This window comes from Ursus arctos, unplaced genomic scaffold (assembly GCF_023065955.2).
Source record: "Ursus arctos isolate Adak ecotype North America unplaced genomic scaffold, UrsArc2.0 scaffold_22, whole genome shotgun sequence".
In the NCBI taxonomy this organism is placed as follows: domain Eukaryota; kingdom Metazoa; phylum Chordata; class Mammalia; order Carnivora; family Ursidae; genus Ursus; species Ursus arctos.
Window position 1 is genome coordinate 54,292,399 of NW_026622897.1, and position 17,344 is coordinate 54,309,742.

At 52.6% G+C, this 17,344-nt stretch overlaps 1 protein-coding gene across 7 annotated transcripts; it reads right to left on the minus strand.

Moving 5' to 3' along the window:
• Window positions 1-524: 524 nt before the first annotated feature.
• On the minus strand, window positions 525-15,359 carry PLEKHB1 (pleckstrin homology domain containing B1). 7 transcript variants are annotated; one of them, XM_026518065.4, is made up of 8 exons: window positions 14,518-15,359; window positions 12,028-12,103; window positions 10,882-11,034; window positions 10,195-10,297; window positions 9,087-9,126; window positions 6,420-6,524; window positions 2,435-2,534; window positions 525-1,864 (listed from the first exon to the last, which is right to left on the minus strand). In XM_026518065.4, the coding sequence occupies exons 1-8, from the start codon at window positions 14,533-14,535 to the stop codon at window positions 1,728-1,730; spliced, it is 732 nt and encodes a 243-aa protein (XP_026373850.1). In that variant the 5' UTR covers window positions 14,536-15,359; the 3' UTR covers window positions 525-1,727. The 7 variants fall into 7 exon arrangements, with proteins under 7 accessions (XP_026373850.1, XP_057172693.1, XP_057172692.1 ...); XM_057316710.1 differs by lacking the exon at window positions 14,518-15,359 and adding an exon at window positions 13,682-14,478; XM_057316709.1 differs by lacking the exon at window positions 14,518-15,359 and adding an exon at window positions 13,299-13,668.
• Between the last annotated feature and the right edge of the window lie 1,985 nt (window positions 15,360-17,344).

Genomic DNA, 17,344 nt, shown 5'->3' on the forward strand with positions numbered 1-17,344 from the left:
ACTTCTCAGTTATATAACCCAATGCTTTCCCTTCTTTGGCTTAAATCAGGGGGTTTCTGTTACTTGCAGCCTCAAAAGACCTAAAGCAAAATGGTTGCGTTTCCTTCCCTGGCCATCTGCTTCCTATGAGACTAACTCATTGATTTACCTCTAGAAGGATAGAAACCTACCGGAAAAGACCCCTGCACCACCAGACTCTCAGCAGACAGGGCACAACCTGGATCACCCATCAGATCAGATGACAGAGACCCTGATATAGCCTTTCCCTTTGAGCCCTCAGGGATGGCCACCTTCAACCTACCGCCTTATGGGTGGGAAAAGCAAGATCCAGAAAGGTTAAGTGAGTTGCCCCCAAATTGCTCAGTTAACATGCTGTCACCAGTTCTACTTGCCCTCAGAATCCACACACTCTTCTCACTACACCAAAGAAGGCAGTAGTAGATGCTGAGTCACTGAGATGTCCCAGGGAAACAATGCCCCTGGGGTGGGGGTGGGGGAGTGGACAAAAAAGCCAGAGCCAGGGCTAGAGCCAATCACATCTTTATTAGTCTCTGCAGTGGGACCACTGGAGCCCCTGCCTACAAGGGAACTTTAGCAGGCTACTCTGGCTACTGGGCAGGAATGTTAGCACTTCTATTAGCACAGGATGGGAAAAGAAATTGGGAGGGAGCCAAATGGAGAGACTGCTGGGTCACCCGACAGGGAGGCACATGTGGGGCTTCCCAGTGGGTCAGGCCCGAGAGAGGAACACTGCCATCTCCCCCAGAATGAAGGAAGAGACAAAGCCTGAGACGGTGACAGCCACAGTTATGGACAGAAGTCCAAGTTCCTGGGGACCAGGAATACACTTCCTGATGGAGGCACCATCCTAGGGCTGGAGGTCCCAAACAGAGCTCATCTGCCCCCCAGCAAGGGGACCCCAGGTTCAGCTAAATTGCTGCCCCAGGCACCCTAACATGGGGAACAGATGTTTTCTGAGCACTGAAGGAACAGGAGATCCAGGAAGCTGGTAGTGGAAAGGATGGAGCTAACCTCAGAGAGTGTTTTGGATTTGAGTATGTGTCAGTATTAACAAAACAGGCAATATATTCATTATAGGCACAATCAAGAAACTTCCCTCCAAAAAGCTCACATCTCACCTTTACCCAGCAAGCTCTTTGGCCTGGAGGGCCATCATGATCTGATCCCAGTCCCCACCCCAGCCTAAATGAACTCTTAATTCCTTGGACATGCCATGATATTCACTGCTCTGCACTCTTGCCAACAACCCTACTCCTAGCCTACCTTCTTCTGCTCTTTACCCTCATGTGTCAAAGGACGGATAACTCTGCTTGTCAAGTATTTACTTCTGTTTTTCCCACCAACCCTGGAGCAGTTGGAGGAAAGACCCTGACTCCTGTGTCTCCAGCACCTGGGAACTTGAAGTCACATGAGCTGTGTTTTCTGCATCCTGGTGTATTTGGGGGAAACGTGTCCATATATGTCTATAACAAAATTCTGGGGTGTCTGGCAGTAGGTATAAGGATTTTGAACTATGTTTGTGCCTGGAATGATAGCTTCTTCCAATATAGAGGGTGGGGGAGTGGGATGGATGATCCAAGTCCAGAAGCAGCTAATGGAGAGGAAGGAGCCAAAGTATGGCAGGGCTTAGATAGTGGAGGGTTGGGTCAAGTAAGAACAGGGGTCTGTCGGTCTATGTGCAGGGTCCACACTCCGAGTCCCAGAGCTCAGAACCAGCAGGGCGACCACATGAGCGAGCCGAGTGCTGCACCTGTGGCAGCCCCCGCAAGCATGCCCATGGCCAGTGGGGCGCCAGCACTGTAGCAGGGATCCTCCCGCACGACGACGTGCGTCACGCCGGGGCCTGTGGAGAGAGCCGTGAGGGCTGGGGACTTCAAAGCAGAGAGCTCTTTGTCCCTCTCCTCCCCTAGACTCACGCACCCAGGGCAAGGGGCTGAACCCACTCTCCTGCACCTCAGTTGGAGAAACTGAGGCTTTGATGCGGGAAAGACTTGCGCTCTTTCCCCAGGGCTTACAAGCTTTGAATCTGCTACGGACGTTCTGGGCCTGTGGGTCTAGGGTGCAACAGCGAGGAAACTCCGGGGTCTCCAAGAACCTTCAGGACACACCAGAGGATGGGTGTTCCCAACCGCCAGCCCTAGGGGCCGGAGGAGGCGGCCGTTCCAGCATTTAGCCACCAGGGGTCGCCACCAGCTCAGAAACGGGTATTGCAGGACAGCCAATGAAAAGGGGCCGGCCCTGAGAGGAGAGGTCAGCTGTACAGAGTGTGGAGGGCCACTGGTCCAGGAGGTATTTCGAGTCTCAGGATGGGATGGGCCCAGTGGAGGGTCCCGCCTGGGAAAATCCGTGGTCACTACAAGAGTGGGGCCTGGCGCCGTATCGGGGCTGGGGGCAGACCAGGCAGGAGACTTACCTGCGTAGGGCGGTCCGTAGTAGCTGCGGATATATGTGGCTTCGTGCGCGTTGGGGGGTACCACCTCATAGTAGTCCTGGTACGGGCTGTAGACACGCACCTGGGGAGCTCCACTGGGTTAGCTGCCCGGGAACTCTCTAGCCCAGGTTTGGTCTCCTACCCACCACACCCAGCTTAGGTCCTTCTGTGCCCACAAAACCACTTCCCCAAGTTTAGAAATGGTTCACCAGGAATGAGAAAGCTCCTGGGCAAAGGCCCTGCCTCCCCACATGGTCCATGGTCCTTGGTCCTCCTCCTCTAAAACTTTAGCTCCTACATCCAGCTCCTAGTGATCCCATTTTCCTGCCCTGGCCTCCTAGCTAGCACTCCCCTGATCAAAAATTCTCCACGGCTCCCAACTACCCTACACAGTCTAGTATTTGCTAGCTGCTCTCCATTTGGAGAAATCCAGTGGATCTCTCTACTGTCCTAGTCATAGGGTGGGGCACCTGGCCAAGCCCCAGGCCCAGAAGTAAAAGCAGTATGGGGAGGAAGGAAAAGAAAGGAAGGGTAGGGATGGAAAGTAGAGTATTATCGAGCATCCATCATGTACCAGATCCTGAGGGAGGCATCCATATGTGTTACTTCCTCTAGTCCTTACTGTAGACATTATTATCTTCACATTACCACAGAGCTGGGGACGGGGGCTCAGAGAAGAGTGGTCATTGCTCTCTCTGGGAGGAAGGCATGCAGTCTCTCCATTAGAATTTTATCAACCCCTCAAAGCCTAACTCAAAAGTCTCCCACTTAGGAAGCTCTTCTGGTTTCAGAAAGAATCCATCCTTCCTGAGTTCTCTATGGACTCTGCTTGTGCCTTTTGTTCGTATCTTTCCTCCTAGCGTTTCCTGCCTGCAACCCAAACGTGAGGCAAGGACTCTGAATAATTTCTGTTGCATGCAGGGCCTAACAAACAGCAAGAACCAATAAATACATTCTGAATTAAATGGACGCTCCTAATCCAAGCCCCTCATTTTATCCACAGGGGAGCAGACCTGGGGAGGGGGCAGGATCCCCTTCTCTCCTGGCCCCTTCTTCTTAGCCCCCTTCCACTCTATATCTCCAACTGGGTGTGACACCTGAATGGTCCAACTTCCTTTAGAAGTCCAGGTCTTAAACTCTAATCTCAAAGTGTTATCATCACCCTTCCATCTCCCAAATTAGCTCTTCTAAAAATGCTTTTCTCTAAATGCCACCACCATGCATTCAAACCAAGACATCAGGTTGGCACCCTTGTCTTCACACACTTGTCTTCCACATCACATCAGCTACCAGGCAGGTCTCACGATTTTAACTTCTAAATATGCTCTTCTGTGTATCTTTTTGGCCAGTGCCAAGAGAATAAGCCATTGGTTTTGGCAACTTGGAAGTTGTGGGTGACCTTGAAAAAACATTTTTCAGAGGAGTGGTTGGGGTAAGAACCCAGACTATGGAGAGTTGAAGAATGATTGAGAGGTGAAGGATGAAACCAACATGTCATGACATCTCTTTCAAGAAGTTTGGCTGTAGGGGGCACCTGGGTGGCTCAGTCACTTAAGTGTCTGCCTTTGGCTCAGGTCATGATCCCAGGGTCCTGAGATTGACCCTGCGTGTCGGGCTCTCTGCTCAGCAGGGAATCTGCTTGTCCCTCTCCCTCTGCACCAACCCCTTCCCCACTGCTCATGCTTCTCTCTCTCTCAAATGAATAAAAAAGAAGAAGTTTGGCTGTAAAGGTGAGTTCTCCAAGCACACCTGTGATTTCAAATCTCCATGCCATTTCTCTTTGATGGGGTTGCATTTCTCCCCATTTTTCATTTAACTACCTAACTTATCTTTCAGACCGAACCCAAGTTTCACCCTCCCTGAACCTCATGTTCTTATGGGGTCCCATCTGGGGCCCTCAGACTCCCCTTATCACAGCAACAATCACTCTACAGTGTCACTGTTTGTATCCCTGTATGTCTCTCTCCCATCAGACTTGGAGACCCCCACCCCATGAAGAGGGGTCTAATCAGGCCTCATTGGAACATGATAGGTGCCTAATGGATTGAATTTATCTCAAGTGAGTCAAATACTGTGAGTCACCCAGCTCTAAGTCCAGCCTCAAGTTAGGGACAAGGACCAGTCCCAGAGTAATGCAGAAGGCTGAGACAAGCAATACTCAGTCTCAAGTGACTTCCCTCACTGTGCTCTCCCCTAAAGGTGATCCACTAGGGCTTTCTGACCGAGGGTGGCCAGGATCTGAGCTCCATGCCTAGAAGGGCCTAGAGAGAGCCAAGCACTCAGATCTCCACTTTTATTTGTAGAGGACTTGAGGTCTAGAGCCTGCTCCTGTCCGCCAGCTGCACAGTGAGCCAGCGGCCCTGTCGGGCCCGAGACAGAGTGGAAAACACCACCTCATGCCCCTTGCCGCACCTGTTTCTTCCCTCCAGGTCCGGGAGGCCCAGAGGTAAACTCATGTGGGTCACCTGGCAACGGGGCAGGGAATCCCCCAGAGACCTCATGGATAGAACCTAAGGGCTTGATCCCTGATCCCCTCCCTCTCTGCAAGCCCAACCCCTTTTGCAAGTACAGGGTCACCCAATCAGGAGGTCACATTCAAATCGATCCCTGCCATCAGAAAAGCTGTTGTTATTTGGTTTACGGCTTTTTAAATCCCATTTTTAGGCAACCCCACTTTAAACAAACTTTATCCTCATTTGTGCAAGGGGGATGTCTCAGAATGCTGGGATAGAAGTCCTAGTCCGGCCACCGATGAATCAAGTGACCTGGTCAAGTAATATAGCCCCTCAGAGCCTCAGTTTTCACCTCTGCAAATGGGAACAGTCTTTCCTACAATGCCCATTCTAAGGCACAATGAGAACCCAGCTGAGTCACGTCTGTGCAACTGGACCTAGGTGGGCCTGGCACTTCTGGGCTCAGTGGTTGCACATCAGAATTACCTGAACAAGTTCTTTTAACCACAGATTTCCAAGGCCGCACTCCAGACCTACAGAATTAGAGCATCTAGAGATAGGATCTGAATGTTTGGATTTTTTTTTTAAGTCCAGAAGCAATTCTAAGGCACAACCACATTGAGCACCACTGTGCCAGGGAAGGAGTTCAGAGTTGGCTGTAAGAGGACAGGCACTGTAAGACAAGCCACCCACCCCATGCCCTGCTGAGCACTGGGGACAGAGAGAGGATTCATCCCCCACTTCTGCTTTCCAGAGATTCTGGGGTGGGAAGGGAGACAGATACAGACTAAATCATGATACATGGTAGTGATGCCATTAACAGAGGGTTTTCACTCCTTCCTCCCTTTAGTCATTCGCTCATTCACGCATTTGGTGAACAGTGCCTGAGGCCCACTTGTGCCCTAGCTCCATGCACCAGGAGGGTCAAAATAGACTGTCCCTGTCAGTGAGCACTTGCTGTATACCCAGCACTGTGTTAGGCACCTTAGGAGCAGAGCTGATCAGACCTGGTCTTTACCTTGGAGGAAGTGCCAGGTCTCACGGGAGAATAGAGACCGAAATAAAGGGACTTGAAGCCAGGCCTAACAAGACAATCCTAAGCATTTAGTGCAGCAGGCTGTGAGGAGGTCTGGGAAGTCCTCCCTGAGGAGGCGGCAGCCTTTGAAGTGGCTCCTAGAGGCTAAGCATCAAACTGTCAGGTGAATAAGGAAACGAAGAGTTCACAACAGAGAGAATGGCACACGCAGAGCTTGGGAAGAGGGGCGAGGTCTGGCGCAGCTGGGAATGGAAGAAATAGCTGAACAGCTGGAGCACAGGGAGGAGGGGGATGTGGCAGGCGAGACTGGCCCAGGCCAGATCCTGAGGGCCTTGAAAATGGGGCTGTGGTTGGTGTCCCGTGGGTGACAGGGAGCCATGGAATGTTTGTGAGCAGGGAAGGGATGTGACTGGGGCCAGTTTTGGAGGCACGTCCTCGTGGCCAGAACGGAGGCAGGGAGGGCTGAGCCAGCACTTACCCAGATCCGCCTCTCAACCTTACAGGGGCTCCACGAGCGGGTCACACACCTGACCTTGGGGCAAACTCGGCGGCTCCTGGGAGGGACGGTGGCTCCAGCTGGGGCCTGCTCAAGCCACAGAAACCCAAGAAGGGGGAGGGAGGGAGGGGGGGAAGGAGGTGTCAGAGGCCCGCTACATCTGGAAAAACTCAGAGCTTTTAACAGGCCCCACCAGACCCCTCTGCCAGCTGGGCGTGGGGAAGGGTTGGTAACAGAGGGAGGCTCAGAGGGGGTAGTGACTTGGCCAAAGTTACCCAGAGAAGGATCAGTAGTGTCTCTCCAGAATTAGCCCACCGTCACCTGTTTTAGGCTGCTGAGGCTCCCAGTCTCCAGGGAGGACAGAACAGCTCTGATTTGCCCTCCCACCCACCTGCCCCCTTCCCTGGCCTCCCAGCCTTGCCCTGGCTGTGTCCCTGGCCCCGTGTTCCCTGGAACAGCCTCCATCCAGAAGGGGGTATAAATCTGCAGGACGTGGAGGGACCAAGTGCAGGTCACTCCTACACAGCACAGAGAGGAGCCATGGACAGGCACGAACACTCAGAGCCAGGCAGACCCTGGCACAGAGACAGAGCACAAACACATTCCACTCGAGCAAGCCCTGAGACCAAGGGGTGTGTGTGAAGGGGGGTAGTGGGAGGTGGAGAGAGGGTTGGAGCAGAGAGCTGTGGTGAGCACAGTAGCGGGAAGGTGCACAGGCAGAGAAGGGACAAGGCAGCTTCATAGAGTCACAGAACGCAGAATGGTCAGCCCTCACCTCCTTCCGCCTCTTTTGGGGGGACTGATTGGCCCTGCATAGGGAGAATTTGGAGCTCAGAGCCAAGTTAGCCCACAGAGATACCCCCACCCTGCCAGCTGCTGCCCCAGCCCCCTCACTCCCAGATACTAATGCAACCTCCACCCAGAAGCCTGGGTCTGCTCCCCAAAATCTGGCCACAGTCCTCCCTGCTTAATGCCCTTTATTGCTCCCCACAATGCTCCTCAGAGGTCATTGCTCCCATTTCTTTCCCTCCATGTATTAGCATGCAGCCAGGCCAGACTCCGGGCCCTTACACACATACACGCACACATACACACACACGCACGCGCGCGCGCGCGCTCCTGCAGTTCTTTCTGCAGATAACGCCCTTCCCTCCAAATCTCACTGGCCTAGGGCCCAGTACAGGTTCTTCCACTGACTTAAGGCTAGGAGGCTTTGGATAAGTTACTTCCTCTCTGGACGTCAGCTTCCCTAACGGTAACATGGGACTCAAAGTACCAACCCTACCGAGGTTGTCGGAAGATTAAATGATACAAGCAATGGCAGGTACTGAGCACAGTGCCCAGCCCTCAGCAGATGCATGCCTGACAGGAGTTCTGCATGCAATCCCGTCCTCTCTGCTACCTCCCAGCAGGTTTTCTCTCTAGATGAGGCTGGGCTCCGCCGTGCCACAGACAGAAGGAGCAAGCACAGAACGTGGAGGCAGGCAGATGGGCCAAGCTGGGCCACCCGTGAGCTGCAGGCTTTGGGCGGCTCCTCAAACCCACACCTTCATCAAGCACTAAGCACCACTGACTCTAACTCCTAAATCTGTCTTATCCTTATCAGCTGAGGCCAACAGCAAGGCCTTAGTCCCGGCCTTCTAACTCGTCTCCTGGCTTCTACTCTCACCCTCTGCAGTCTATTCCCTACCTACCAGCCAGACTCTGTCTTTAAAATACAAATCTGGTCTGATCTGTTCATCTCATCCTGCTGCTTAAAAGCTTTTGGTGACCTCCTGGTATTCTTAGCAGAAACCAACATCAGTAACACAGCCCATAATGCCTCGCCTTGCCAACCCTCCTTCTCCCCTGCTCTCCCTCCCTAGGCTCCAGCTGCCGCAGCCTTCAGTCTGTTCTTGAACTTGCTAAAGTCATAACCTTTCTCAGGGCCTTTCCACATGCAGTTCCTCTGCCTGGAAAGCTGTTCCCTTCACCCCACCCCACCCCTTTCACCCAGTTGATTTCTGTGTATCCTTCAGGTCTCATCTTTAGCCTTGTCTGCATTCCCACCAGGATCAGGCCACCAAGGTGGTCACACATTGAATGCACACGGCCTGTCTCTGTGAGAGCAATCACCACGATGGCAACAGAATCATAAATGGTGTGCCTAGCTGCTACTTATCCGGCTGCCCGTGAGGCTGTCCGGGAGGGCAAGGCCTACATCTGACTTAGTTCACCTCTGATCCCTGCCCTTTGGCATGGTGCCCGGCACATAGTAGGAACTCGGTAAATATTTGTTGTGTGGATGAACGAAGCTCAATCTTATCATCTGCAGGGAGGGAACAACAATCCCAACCTCATAGGACTGCTGCGAGGAGCAGCCAGAATGGTACCTGCGTCAGGCCTGGCATAGGATAGGTGCTCGACAAAAGGCAGTTCCTTTCCCCCGGCTCGCATGCCACCTCTTTCTTTCTCTCTTTCCTCCAAGCACCAGCTGTCTGTCTTCTGTCCTTTTTCACTTGGGACTCAGTGCATCTGAGTCCGCACAAACCTATTCGCTCACATGTAGGGGAATTGAGAACTCCTGGCAGGCGGAGGCCGAGTCTGAGTCACCCATGATTCCATGGCAGGAAGGGGTGGGGAGGAGAAAAGGGGAGAGCGGGGGCTCACCGGGGTAGAGTTCGCCTCCAGCAGCGCCGTCTTCCACGCTCTGCAAGGCAAACCCACCAAACCATGAGGAGGGAGGTGGGAGATTAGGCCCCTACATGTAGGCCTCTACTTTCTTCCTCAGCCCAGTGTCTTGTAAAGGGGGGAGAGCTCCTTGACTCCCTTGGGTAGACAAAGGTGCCCCCCCCACCCCAGTCACACGGTCAGAGCCCTCACTTGAACTGGAGCCCCATAATTTACTCTTAGCCCACAGTCTTCCCCTCTTCCAGTTTTCCTGTCTAGATAATCGACAGCTGGGCTTGGGTGGTCTCCTAGGGGCCTTCAGATTCTGGAAAGCTTGGGCTGGTTCTCTCACTGCAGCTCACCTCCACACCCCAAACTGCAAACACAGTTCCCCAACACTCTGACCCCGGAGCCCGTGAAGGCCCAGTGGACACCGGACAATCGGGCCTTTGTTGGTTGCCATGGCACCTGGCTGGGGTGGACAAGGCAGCTCTGTGCTTTGTCTGCTCAGAGCTCAGCCCCCCCCCACTCCCACACACCCCATCTCTTTCACTCTCGTACAATGCAAAGGCCCACTGACCCTTGGCCAGAGGGTGGGAAGGGAAAGAATGTGAGGAAGCAGGCACACCCAGTCTCGCAGTGTGGCTCTGCCTCTGACATCGGGGTGTCCCTGCAACACATGGGCTGCCCCTGTTAGGCGGGTCAGGGTCTGTGCCTCAGATCGAAGGCCACCCGCCAAGGCATCTTCTCAGGAGGGTCCTTTATAGATGTCATAGGGCAGTCTCTTCTTTTGTATCACCCCCCAAGTGAGGACTCATCTCCAAGCCAGCGAAATACACGACTCTGTATGGTCAGGGACCGCACACCTGAGGGGGTATGCACACTCCTCCCTCAACAGTCCCGAGTTCCATCACATTCTGTGTGAGGACTTCCCTGGGTACTGTATCAATCACCATGAGCCATTCAAATGCACTCCACCCAGCCTCCACCCTGCTGACTAATCCTTGTCCCCCTCTTCCTACCCTCTGGGAATCAGAAGGCCCAGCAAAGAGGACGCATCTGGTTACGTTCCCCAAGATTCCTCCCTAGCCTCTCCGGGAAGACTCACACGGCATCGTCCTTGGTCTCTGCACACAGATGCAGGCGGGGGCCTTCCCGTAGGTTCACGGTCAGCAGGCCGTCTCGGCTCCGGCCCTCTGGGGGCTGCACGTCTGGAGGCAGATACACATGTATGGGGTGTCTACGAAGCACAGGCCCCAGGCCCCCCAGTAAACCAGAAACAAGAACAGGAACCTATCTCTGGATCCTGTTTCCAGGCCACTGCCAACCTCCTCTGATCCCACACCCTTTCTTTTGGGATTCTGCTTTACTCTTTGGAGCCTTTAGACCTTTCCATATTGCCTATTGCCCTACTTAGAGACATCTATCAGTTACCCTGTTATAGTTGTGGCCTGAGTCTTGGGAGAGATTTGTTGTGTGACTCTGGGCCAGTTACTGAACTTCTCTGATCCTCCTTATTTCTTTTCATCTTTATCCAGTTCCTGGCTCCTGGAGGGCAGGACCTGTGTTGGGCTCACCTCTGTGATACCAGCATAGAACCCAGGCCCGGCACAGGGTAGGAACTCAATAAGGAACTCATTTCTTAATTCACACCAACATGAGCTGGATAGAGGCCCAGAAGCAATGTCTGTAGAAGCCCCTCTGAGGCCGCAAAGAGCCTGATGCAGGTGTCATCAGACACACAGTGGAGGGCCAAGGCCACAGTCACAACGCCAGAGGGAAAAGGGCTTCTCACCTTGGCACTCTTGGCCAATCTTTATGTCGCGGACGTTGAACTGGATGAGCACGCGGTCCTCCTCGTCCTGCGCTGTCTCGTCGTGGTAGTAGCCCAGGGTCCCATCCAGCCACAGGGCAAACCAGTTCCGCTTCCAGCGGCGGAGGATGGAGCCTGTGCAGTATTCCACCTTTGCTAGGCAGGCTGCTAGCAGAGCCTGCTGGGGGCAGGAGCCCCTTCCCCCCAATCCCCAGTGTTGTGACCACCCCTTTCTTATCTCTCTACCTCCTGAAATGATGGCAGGGCCTCCTTCCGGCTTGCTCACCCACCTCCTCCCATTGGACCTTACCCATAACAGAGACCCCATAAATGTGTTCACTAAATGAATGACCAGAGCCTCCATCTCATCTCTTATCTCTGACTTGTGTGACAGCCTCTTGTGTAGCTACCGGACTGGGGGGTCCACAGCTCCCCATGCTGGACCTGGCACCCAGCAGGACCTAGGCTTGGTGTTCGCTGAACTGAATGAATGGAGTATGGTCACGGGTCGCTGGGAAGCTCCTAACCCAGGATAGCTCTTGTTCAGATCACGATTCTGGCCAGAGGTGGGTCTGGAAGTCTGAGGCCTACCTTCAGACATTTTACAGTTGAAAATCTTAACAGAAAGGGCAAAGACATAAGGCAGCTTCTTAGGGCTTTACAGATTCCAAAGCACAGAGGTGTTTTCCTGTTATTCTAAGCCTTGTTCTGTGGCCAGCCCTGGGCTAGGGTGCTGTGGATACGCAGTCTGGGGTCAGTCTGGGGAGTGGTAAGACCCCCAGGTAAAGGCGGTTCTATTATAGGGGAATCAGTGCTATAACGGAGGTATGTAGGAAGCACTGGGAACAGTGTGGGGAGCCTCCAACCCAGCGTGGTGCTACAGCGAGGCTGGAGTGGGGGTTAGAGGAAAAGTCAGGGGAGGCTCCTCACAGAAGGGGACATTTACCAAGCACTCAGGAATAGGAAAGACACTCCAAGCAGCGGGAAGAGTATGGACAAAGGAGGAAAGGGGAAAGAGGGTCTTGTTTCTTGGGTGCATGGTTCACTGGGGCACACCGACAACCACTTCCCTCCCCCCATCCCTGGACAAGGTACAGACAGACAAGGATTTGGTCCAGGGTCACTCACTCTGTCTCCACAGCCAGCCGCCCCTCACCAGGGCCATTTCTTCAAAAGGACTTTCCAGGGCGGGGTCAGGCGGAACCTGTGAGAGGAGCCCCAGGACACACAGGCCTCATCAGCAGCTCCCCGGCAGCTCCCCAGAGCGAAGCCCCTGCCTGTCCTCCCTGATCCTCCCTGGGGAAGCCACCGAGGAAACGTTTAAGGGAGTGTTCGTAAACAAACAAGGGCAAGCCTGCTTGTCTCCTTCTTCTCTGCTCCAGCGGGATAATGGGAGCAGTGTTCTTGTGGGGTCAGCAGGGCAGCCACCCATTGTGTGGGGTGAGAGTGGGGGTCGGGAGCCTGGATTCCAACCTCAGCTGCATAACCTTGACCATGTCCCTCCTGCTGGCTTCCATTTCTAGATCCGTGAAAGTGTCTATGGGGCGGGTAGAGGCTGCGGTGAGGAACACTTACGGTGTTGGAAACCCTGGAATTTTGGAATGCTGACAGCACAGAATATTAAGATCATGGCAGTGAATGAGGGACTTCCATGATAAGAAAAGCCTCCCTCCCGTTTGCACCTCACCCATAAAATAGCAGTTCAAAAGCAGCTCTGGGCATCACGTGCCAGGTACGCTTCTAGGTGTTGTGTCTATTGTCTCGTGGAAGCCTCACAAAAATCCTTGTTATTACCAGAAAACAGGTATGGAGAAGAAGTTCAATCACTCGTGCAGATCCCCCTGATTAGTAAGCGGTGGCGACGGCATCCACACCCAGCAGTGCCAGTTTCTAACCATTACACCCGCAGGAACTCTCGATACCGGGGTCATACCCCGTAACAGTGAAATCAGAAGGGCTGGGGCTGGGAGGCAGGCACTGAGAGTCTTCAAAGATCCCAGTGATTCTGATGTGCAGCGCGGTTGGGAAATCGCGGCACATCCTGTACTACTTCACCTTGTCCCCGCTGTAACTGCACTAGATGGGTAGAACCCTTCCTCCTGTTTCACAGATGGACAAACTGAGGGACAGCCAATGAGTCGTCCGGGTATGTGAAGGAGCTTGGATTGGAATCCAGGTTCCCTCTGTTCCTGCGGGCGACTTACTCGCGAGCAGGTGCCTCTGCCCCTCCCCCACCTGCTCACACCTGTTGCTGCGTAGTAAGGCTGGCACACCTGAGCTGGAAGGCCTGACTTTTGCCTGCTTCTCCTGGGGCTCCCTCCTTTCTCCAAGCCCAAACACTGGTCAGACAAGAGGGTCAGGTGCAAACTCCCTCTCCAGCCTCCCCTGGATGCACCCACCTGTCCACACCTCTTGCGGATGCTGCTGCCAGAACAGCCGCTACTTGATGTTGCTGCCACCCAACCTGCTGCGCCTGCGCTTTGTGTGCCCCAGAACGCCTGGGGCATTTCAATCCCCAGGCTGCGCCCTGGGCCAGGCTACTCCTGGGCCCCGCCCTTTGGCCCCGCCCCACCCCCAGGGAGGTGGTAATGGGCGGGGAGAGATGCGCGCCCACGAGGCTGCTGGGACTTGTAGTCTGGGCTGTACGAGGCCTCTCCTGGGTGGTAAACCTGTGCTGCGGACCAGGAGCACAGGTGAGAAGCTGCACCTGTAATTTTATTTTGCCAAGACATTTGTGCACTCGTTTATCATGAAATACATTTCCTAAGAATCATTAACTCACCCTCTAAAAACAAGTAAGTTTGCAAGGAGGAGTCAGGCTCCTAGTTTTGTCATGTTTTCTCAATACTCAGTTTGTGCCTGCACTGTACTGGGTGCTAGTGGAGGGCACAGAGGGGCATCCGAACAAGGCCTTTCCTCCTTCCTTCCCCAGCTTCCAGTCTGGTGGGGGAGACTAAATGTAAACACAATTAGAGCACGGGGTATGATTTAACGATAGGAGAAAAGAGTCTCACTTTGCCCAAGAGGTTCAGGACAGCCTCCCGAGGAGGCTAAAAAGGGTTCTTGAGGGATGGGTAGGAGTTTCCTAGGGGAGAGCTAAGAGAATCATATGAGCATTGATCAGGAAGTTCACAAGCATGCCCAGTATTTCAGTGTGTTTGGAAAAGAGAGTGCAGGGGTGGGGAGGGCATGGGGAGTGGCAGGGAACGAAGCTGTAGGGTTTGCAAGGACCTAACATGAAGCCTTGGATGACAGGCTCATGACTTGCTTGGCTCTTATGACATAGTGGCTGGAGCTTGGGAGATGGGGGTTTCAAGAGTTAGGTGGTCTGATTTGTGGGTTGAAAAGATCTCTCTAGGGCATAGTCCAAAATGATTGGAGGAGGCCCAACTAGAAAAAGGAGACCTTTTCTGTATCTACCACCTGGGGCTGCCCCTCCAGGATCACTTCCTTGAATAGCTCAAACCCATAAACCCCCACCTAAGAGCAGCCCCAGGATGTCATTCAGAGAACAGGGACTGCCTGGGGCCTGAAGGGCTCTTGGACCCAAACTGTATTTGAGAGGGGCACCCACCCTGCCCTGGGCCCTTCTTCCTGTCCCAGATACCTGTTCCTTACCGGGGCTGCAGGACTCATGGTTCCTGGCCGGCCAGGGTAGCATTTCCCAGAAGGCTCCTGCAGGGGGGCATTTTCCTGAGCGCCTTAAGAGATAAGGGGATCAGGAAGATGCTACCAAGTGGGAGCCGGAAGGGGGAGGCAAAGAGGAGGCACACAGATCCCAGAAAAACTCGTCCCTCTCTCCAGGCACGCCCCAACCTTCCCGACTTATCTCAGCCGCCCACAGTCATTCAGTTCACTGAATAACAAATCGTCCGTGATTCAGAGGTGGTCTTGGCCTTGTATCTCTAAGATTCGCTGAGCGGAGGGGCAGGGCCAGTCCTCCTCCCTCGGTCGGGGCGGGGCTAAATCGGCCTTCTCCCGCCCGGCTGGACAGTGACATCACCCCAGTCCTGGCTGCGCAGCCTGGCTCTTTAAGCTTCCTTCTCGCTGTGGAGTCTCTGTAATCCCGACCTTGAGTCACCCTGGCCCTTCGCCCCTTCGTGCAGTGCGTGTCTTGCTGGGGGATTCGCCGTGGCCAATCCTATTAGCCGCTGAGCTCACCGTCTCCGTGCAGCCCCAGCAACCAGCCCTCCCAAACCAAGCTGTTTCCGACCCTATGCCTTTCTGTCCCTGAGATGTCCCACCCCTGCCTTCTCCTGGCTAAAATTTGAGCGTCACAGTGCAAGGAAGGAAGGGAGGGAGTAAAGGCGGAAGACAGAAAGACGGTAAGGAGGGGAAGGAAGAGAAGGAAGGAGAGGACGGCAGGAAAGAATGAAGGAAGTAAGGAAGGGACGGAGGGAAGGGGGGTAGAAAGGAGGTAGAGGGGAAGGAGAAGGAGGGAGGGAGGGAGGAAGGAAGGAAGGAAGGAAGGGAGGGAGGGAGGAAGGAAGGAAGGAAGGGAGGGAGGGAGGAAGGAAGGAAGGAAGGGAGGAAGAAAGGAAAGGGTGGAGCTGGCCTCAGGAAATCTGGACCTGGATCCTGCCCCCTCTCCAACTCTCCCTGCTTCCCTCTGAAGGGCTGTTTGCTGTTCACAGACGAGTGAGGGGAACAGTGTAGACAGCTCCTAGATGACATTCTCTGGATTTAGCAACTAGATGAAAAGGGAAGATTCTCCAGCAGCAGTGTGGAATTCAGAGGGAGGTCTCCTCCCCCACCCTCCCAAAGAGGGGGTGGTATGGCAAGAAAAAAGGGAATGGTGCAGGGTACACTAAAACCACAGATCCGTTACTGAATCTAAATGCACCCCCTCTGGCATGTGTTTCTAAAATGTTGGTCAATGACCCCCTTTGAGAAGCTGATAAGAAGTATAGACTCTGCCCCGGGAAAAAAAATGCACACACATCACATTTTGCATATAATTCCTGGGAGTTCATAGACCCCGAGGCCATGACGATTGCTGCTGAGATTGTTTTTTAATTTCCAGAGCTGTGTAGACCGTTGGAAAGAGTGTAGGTTGACAGGTGAGAGACACCGAAAGCATAGCAGGAATCCCAGCTCCCAAAGTCTTGGCTTTGAGAGGTGGTTTGTTTAATCAACCAAAATGTACTGAGACCAACAAGCTAACAAGTAACTTTCAGGTTTCTCTCATAACTAGTGCATAGAACCACTGGCAGAGAAAATCAAGCATTTTGCTGTTTCAAATGTCTCTAGTGGCTGAACAGCTCATACAGTATATTGTTTAGAGAACAGTGGACTGGCTCATCAAATTAAAATTTGGTACTTATATTTTCTAGAGAGTATGCTATAATGAGAATACCATGCTGTCTCTAGTTTAAAATTCTGAAGTTTATATTAAGGTGCAATGTCAGCAAAAGGAGAAACCAGTTGTGTAAAAGGTTTTTAAATAATAGTTTAGTGATATACATATACCATAAAATTCAGTCTTTTGTTTTATTTGTAAATATTTATTTATTCATTTGAGAGAAAGAGAATGAGCGGGAGGAGCAGAGGGAGAAGGAGAGAGAAACTCAAGCAGACTCAGTGCTGAGCGCAAGCCAATGCAAAACTTGATCCCGCGACCCCGAAATCATCACCTGAGCTGAAACCAAGAGTCAGATGCTGAACGGACTGCACCACCCAGGTGCGCCTCCATCTTTTAAAGTGTACAATTAAGGGGCGCCTGGGTGGCTCAGTCATTAAGCGTCTGCCTTCGGCTCAGGGCACGATCCCGGCGTTATGGGATCAAGCCCCGCATCAGGCTCCTCCACTGGGAGCCAGCTTCTTCCTCTTCTACTCCCCCTGCTTGTGTTCCCTCTCTCTCTGTCAAATAAATAAATAAAATCTTTTAAAAAAATAAAAAAAATAAAGTGTACAATTCAGTGTTCTAATATATTCAGTGTTGTGCAACCATCACCACTATCTAATTTCAGGACATTTTCATTACCCCAAAGAGAAACTCTATACCCTTTAGCAGTCACTCTCAAACCCCTTTCCCCCCAATCTCTGGCAACAACCACTATCTACCTGGTCTCTATGGATTTGGACATTTCATATAAATGAAATCATACACTATATGGCCTTTTGTAATGGGCTTCTTTCACTTCACACGATGTTTTCAAGGTTCGTCCATATTATAGCATGAATCAGTACTTCAATCCCTTTCACTGACAAATAATATTCCATTGTAATGGATATACCGTATTTTATTCATCCATCAATTGATGGACATTTGGGTGGTTTCCACTTTTTAGCTATTATAAAAAATGCTGCTAAGAACATCTGTATGAGAATTTTTGTGTGGATATCTGTTTTTATTTCTCTTGGGTGTGATACTGCTGGGTCATATGGTAACTCAGTGTTTAACATTTTGTTGAACTGTCAAACTATTTTCCAAAGTGGCTGCACC

Excerpts from the sequence above, each read along its gene's own strand:
- PLEKHB1 (XM_057316709.1), bottom strand. The coding sequence starts at position 13,406 with ATGCCCCAGGCGTTCTGGGGCACACAAAGCGCAGGCGCAGCAGGTTGG. Across the intron at positions 10,298-10,881 it reads GATTGGCCAAGAGTGCCAAG|ACGTGCAGCCCCCAGAGGGC; the intron begins GTGAGAAGCCCT and ends ATCTGCCTCCAG. Across the intron at positions 6,525-9,086 it reads TGGAGGCGAACTCTACCCCG|GCCCCAGCTGGAGCCACCGT; the intron begins GTGAGCCCCCGC and ends TGGCTTGAGCAG.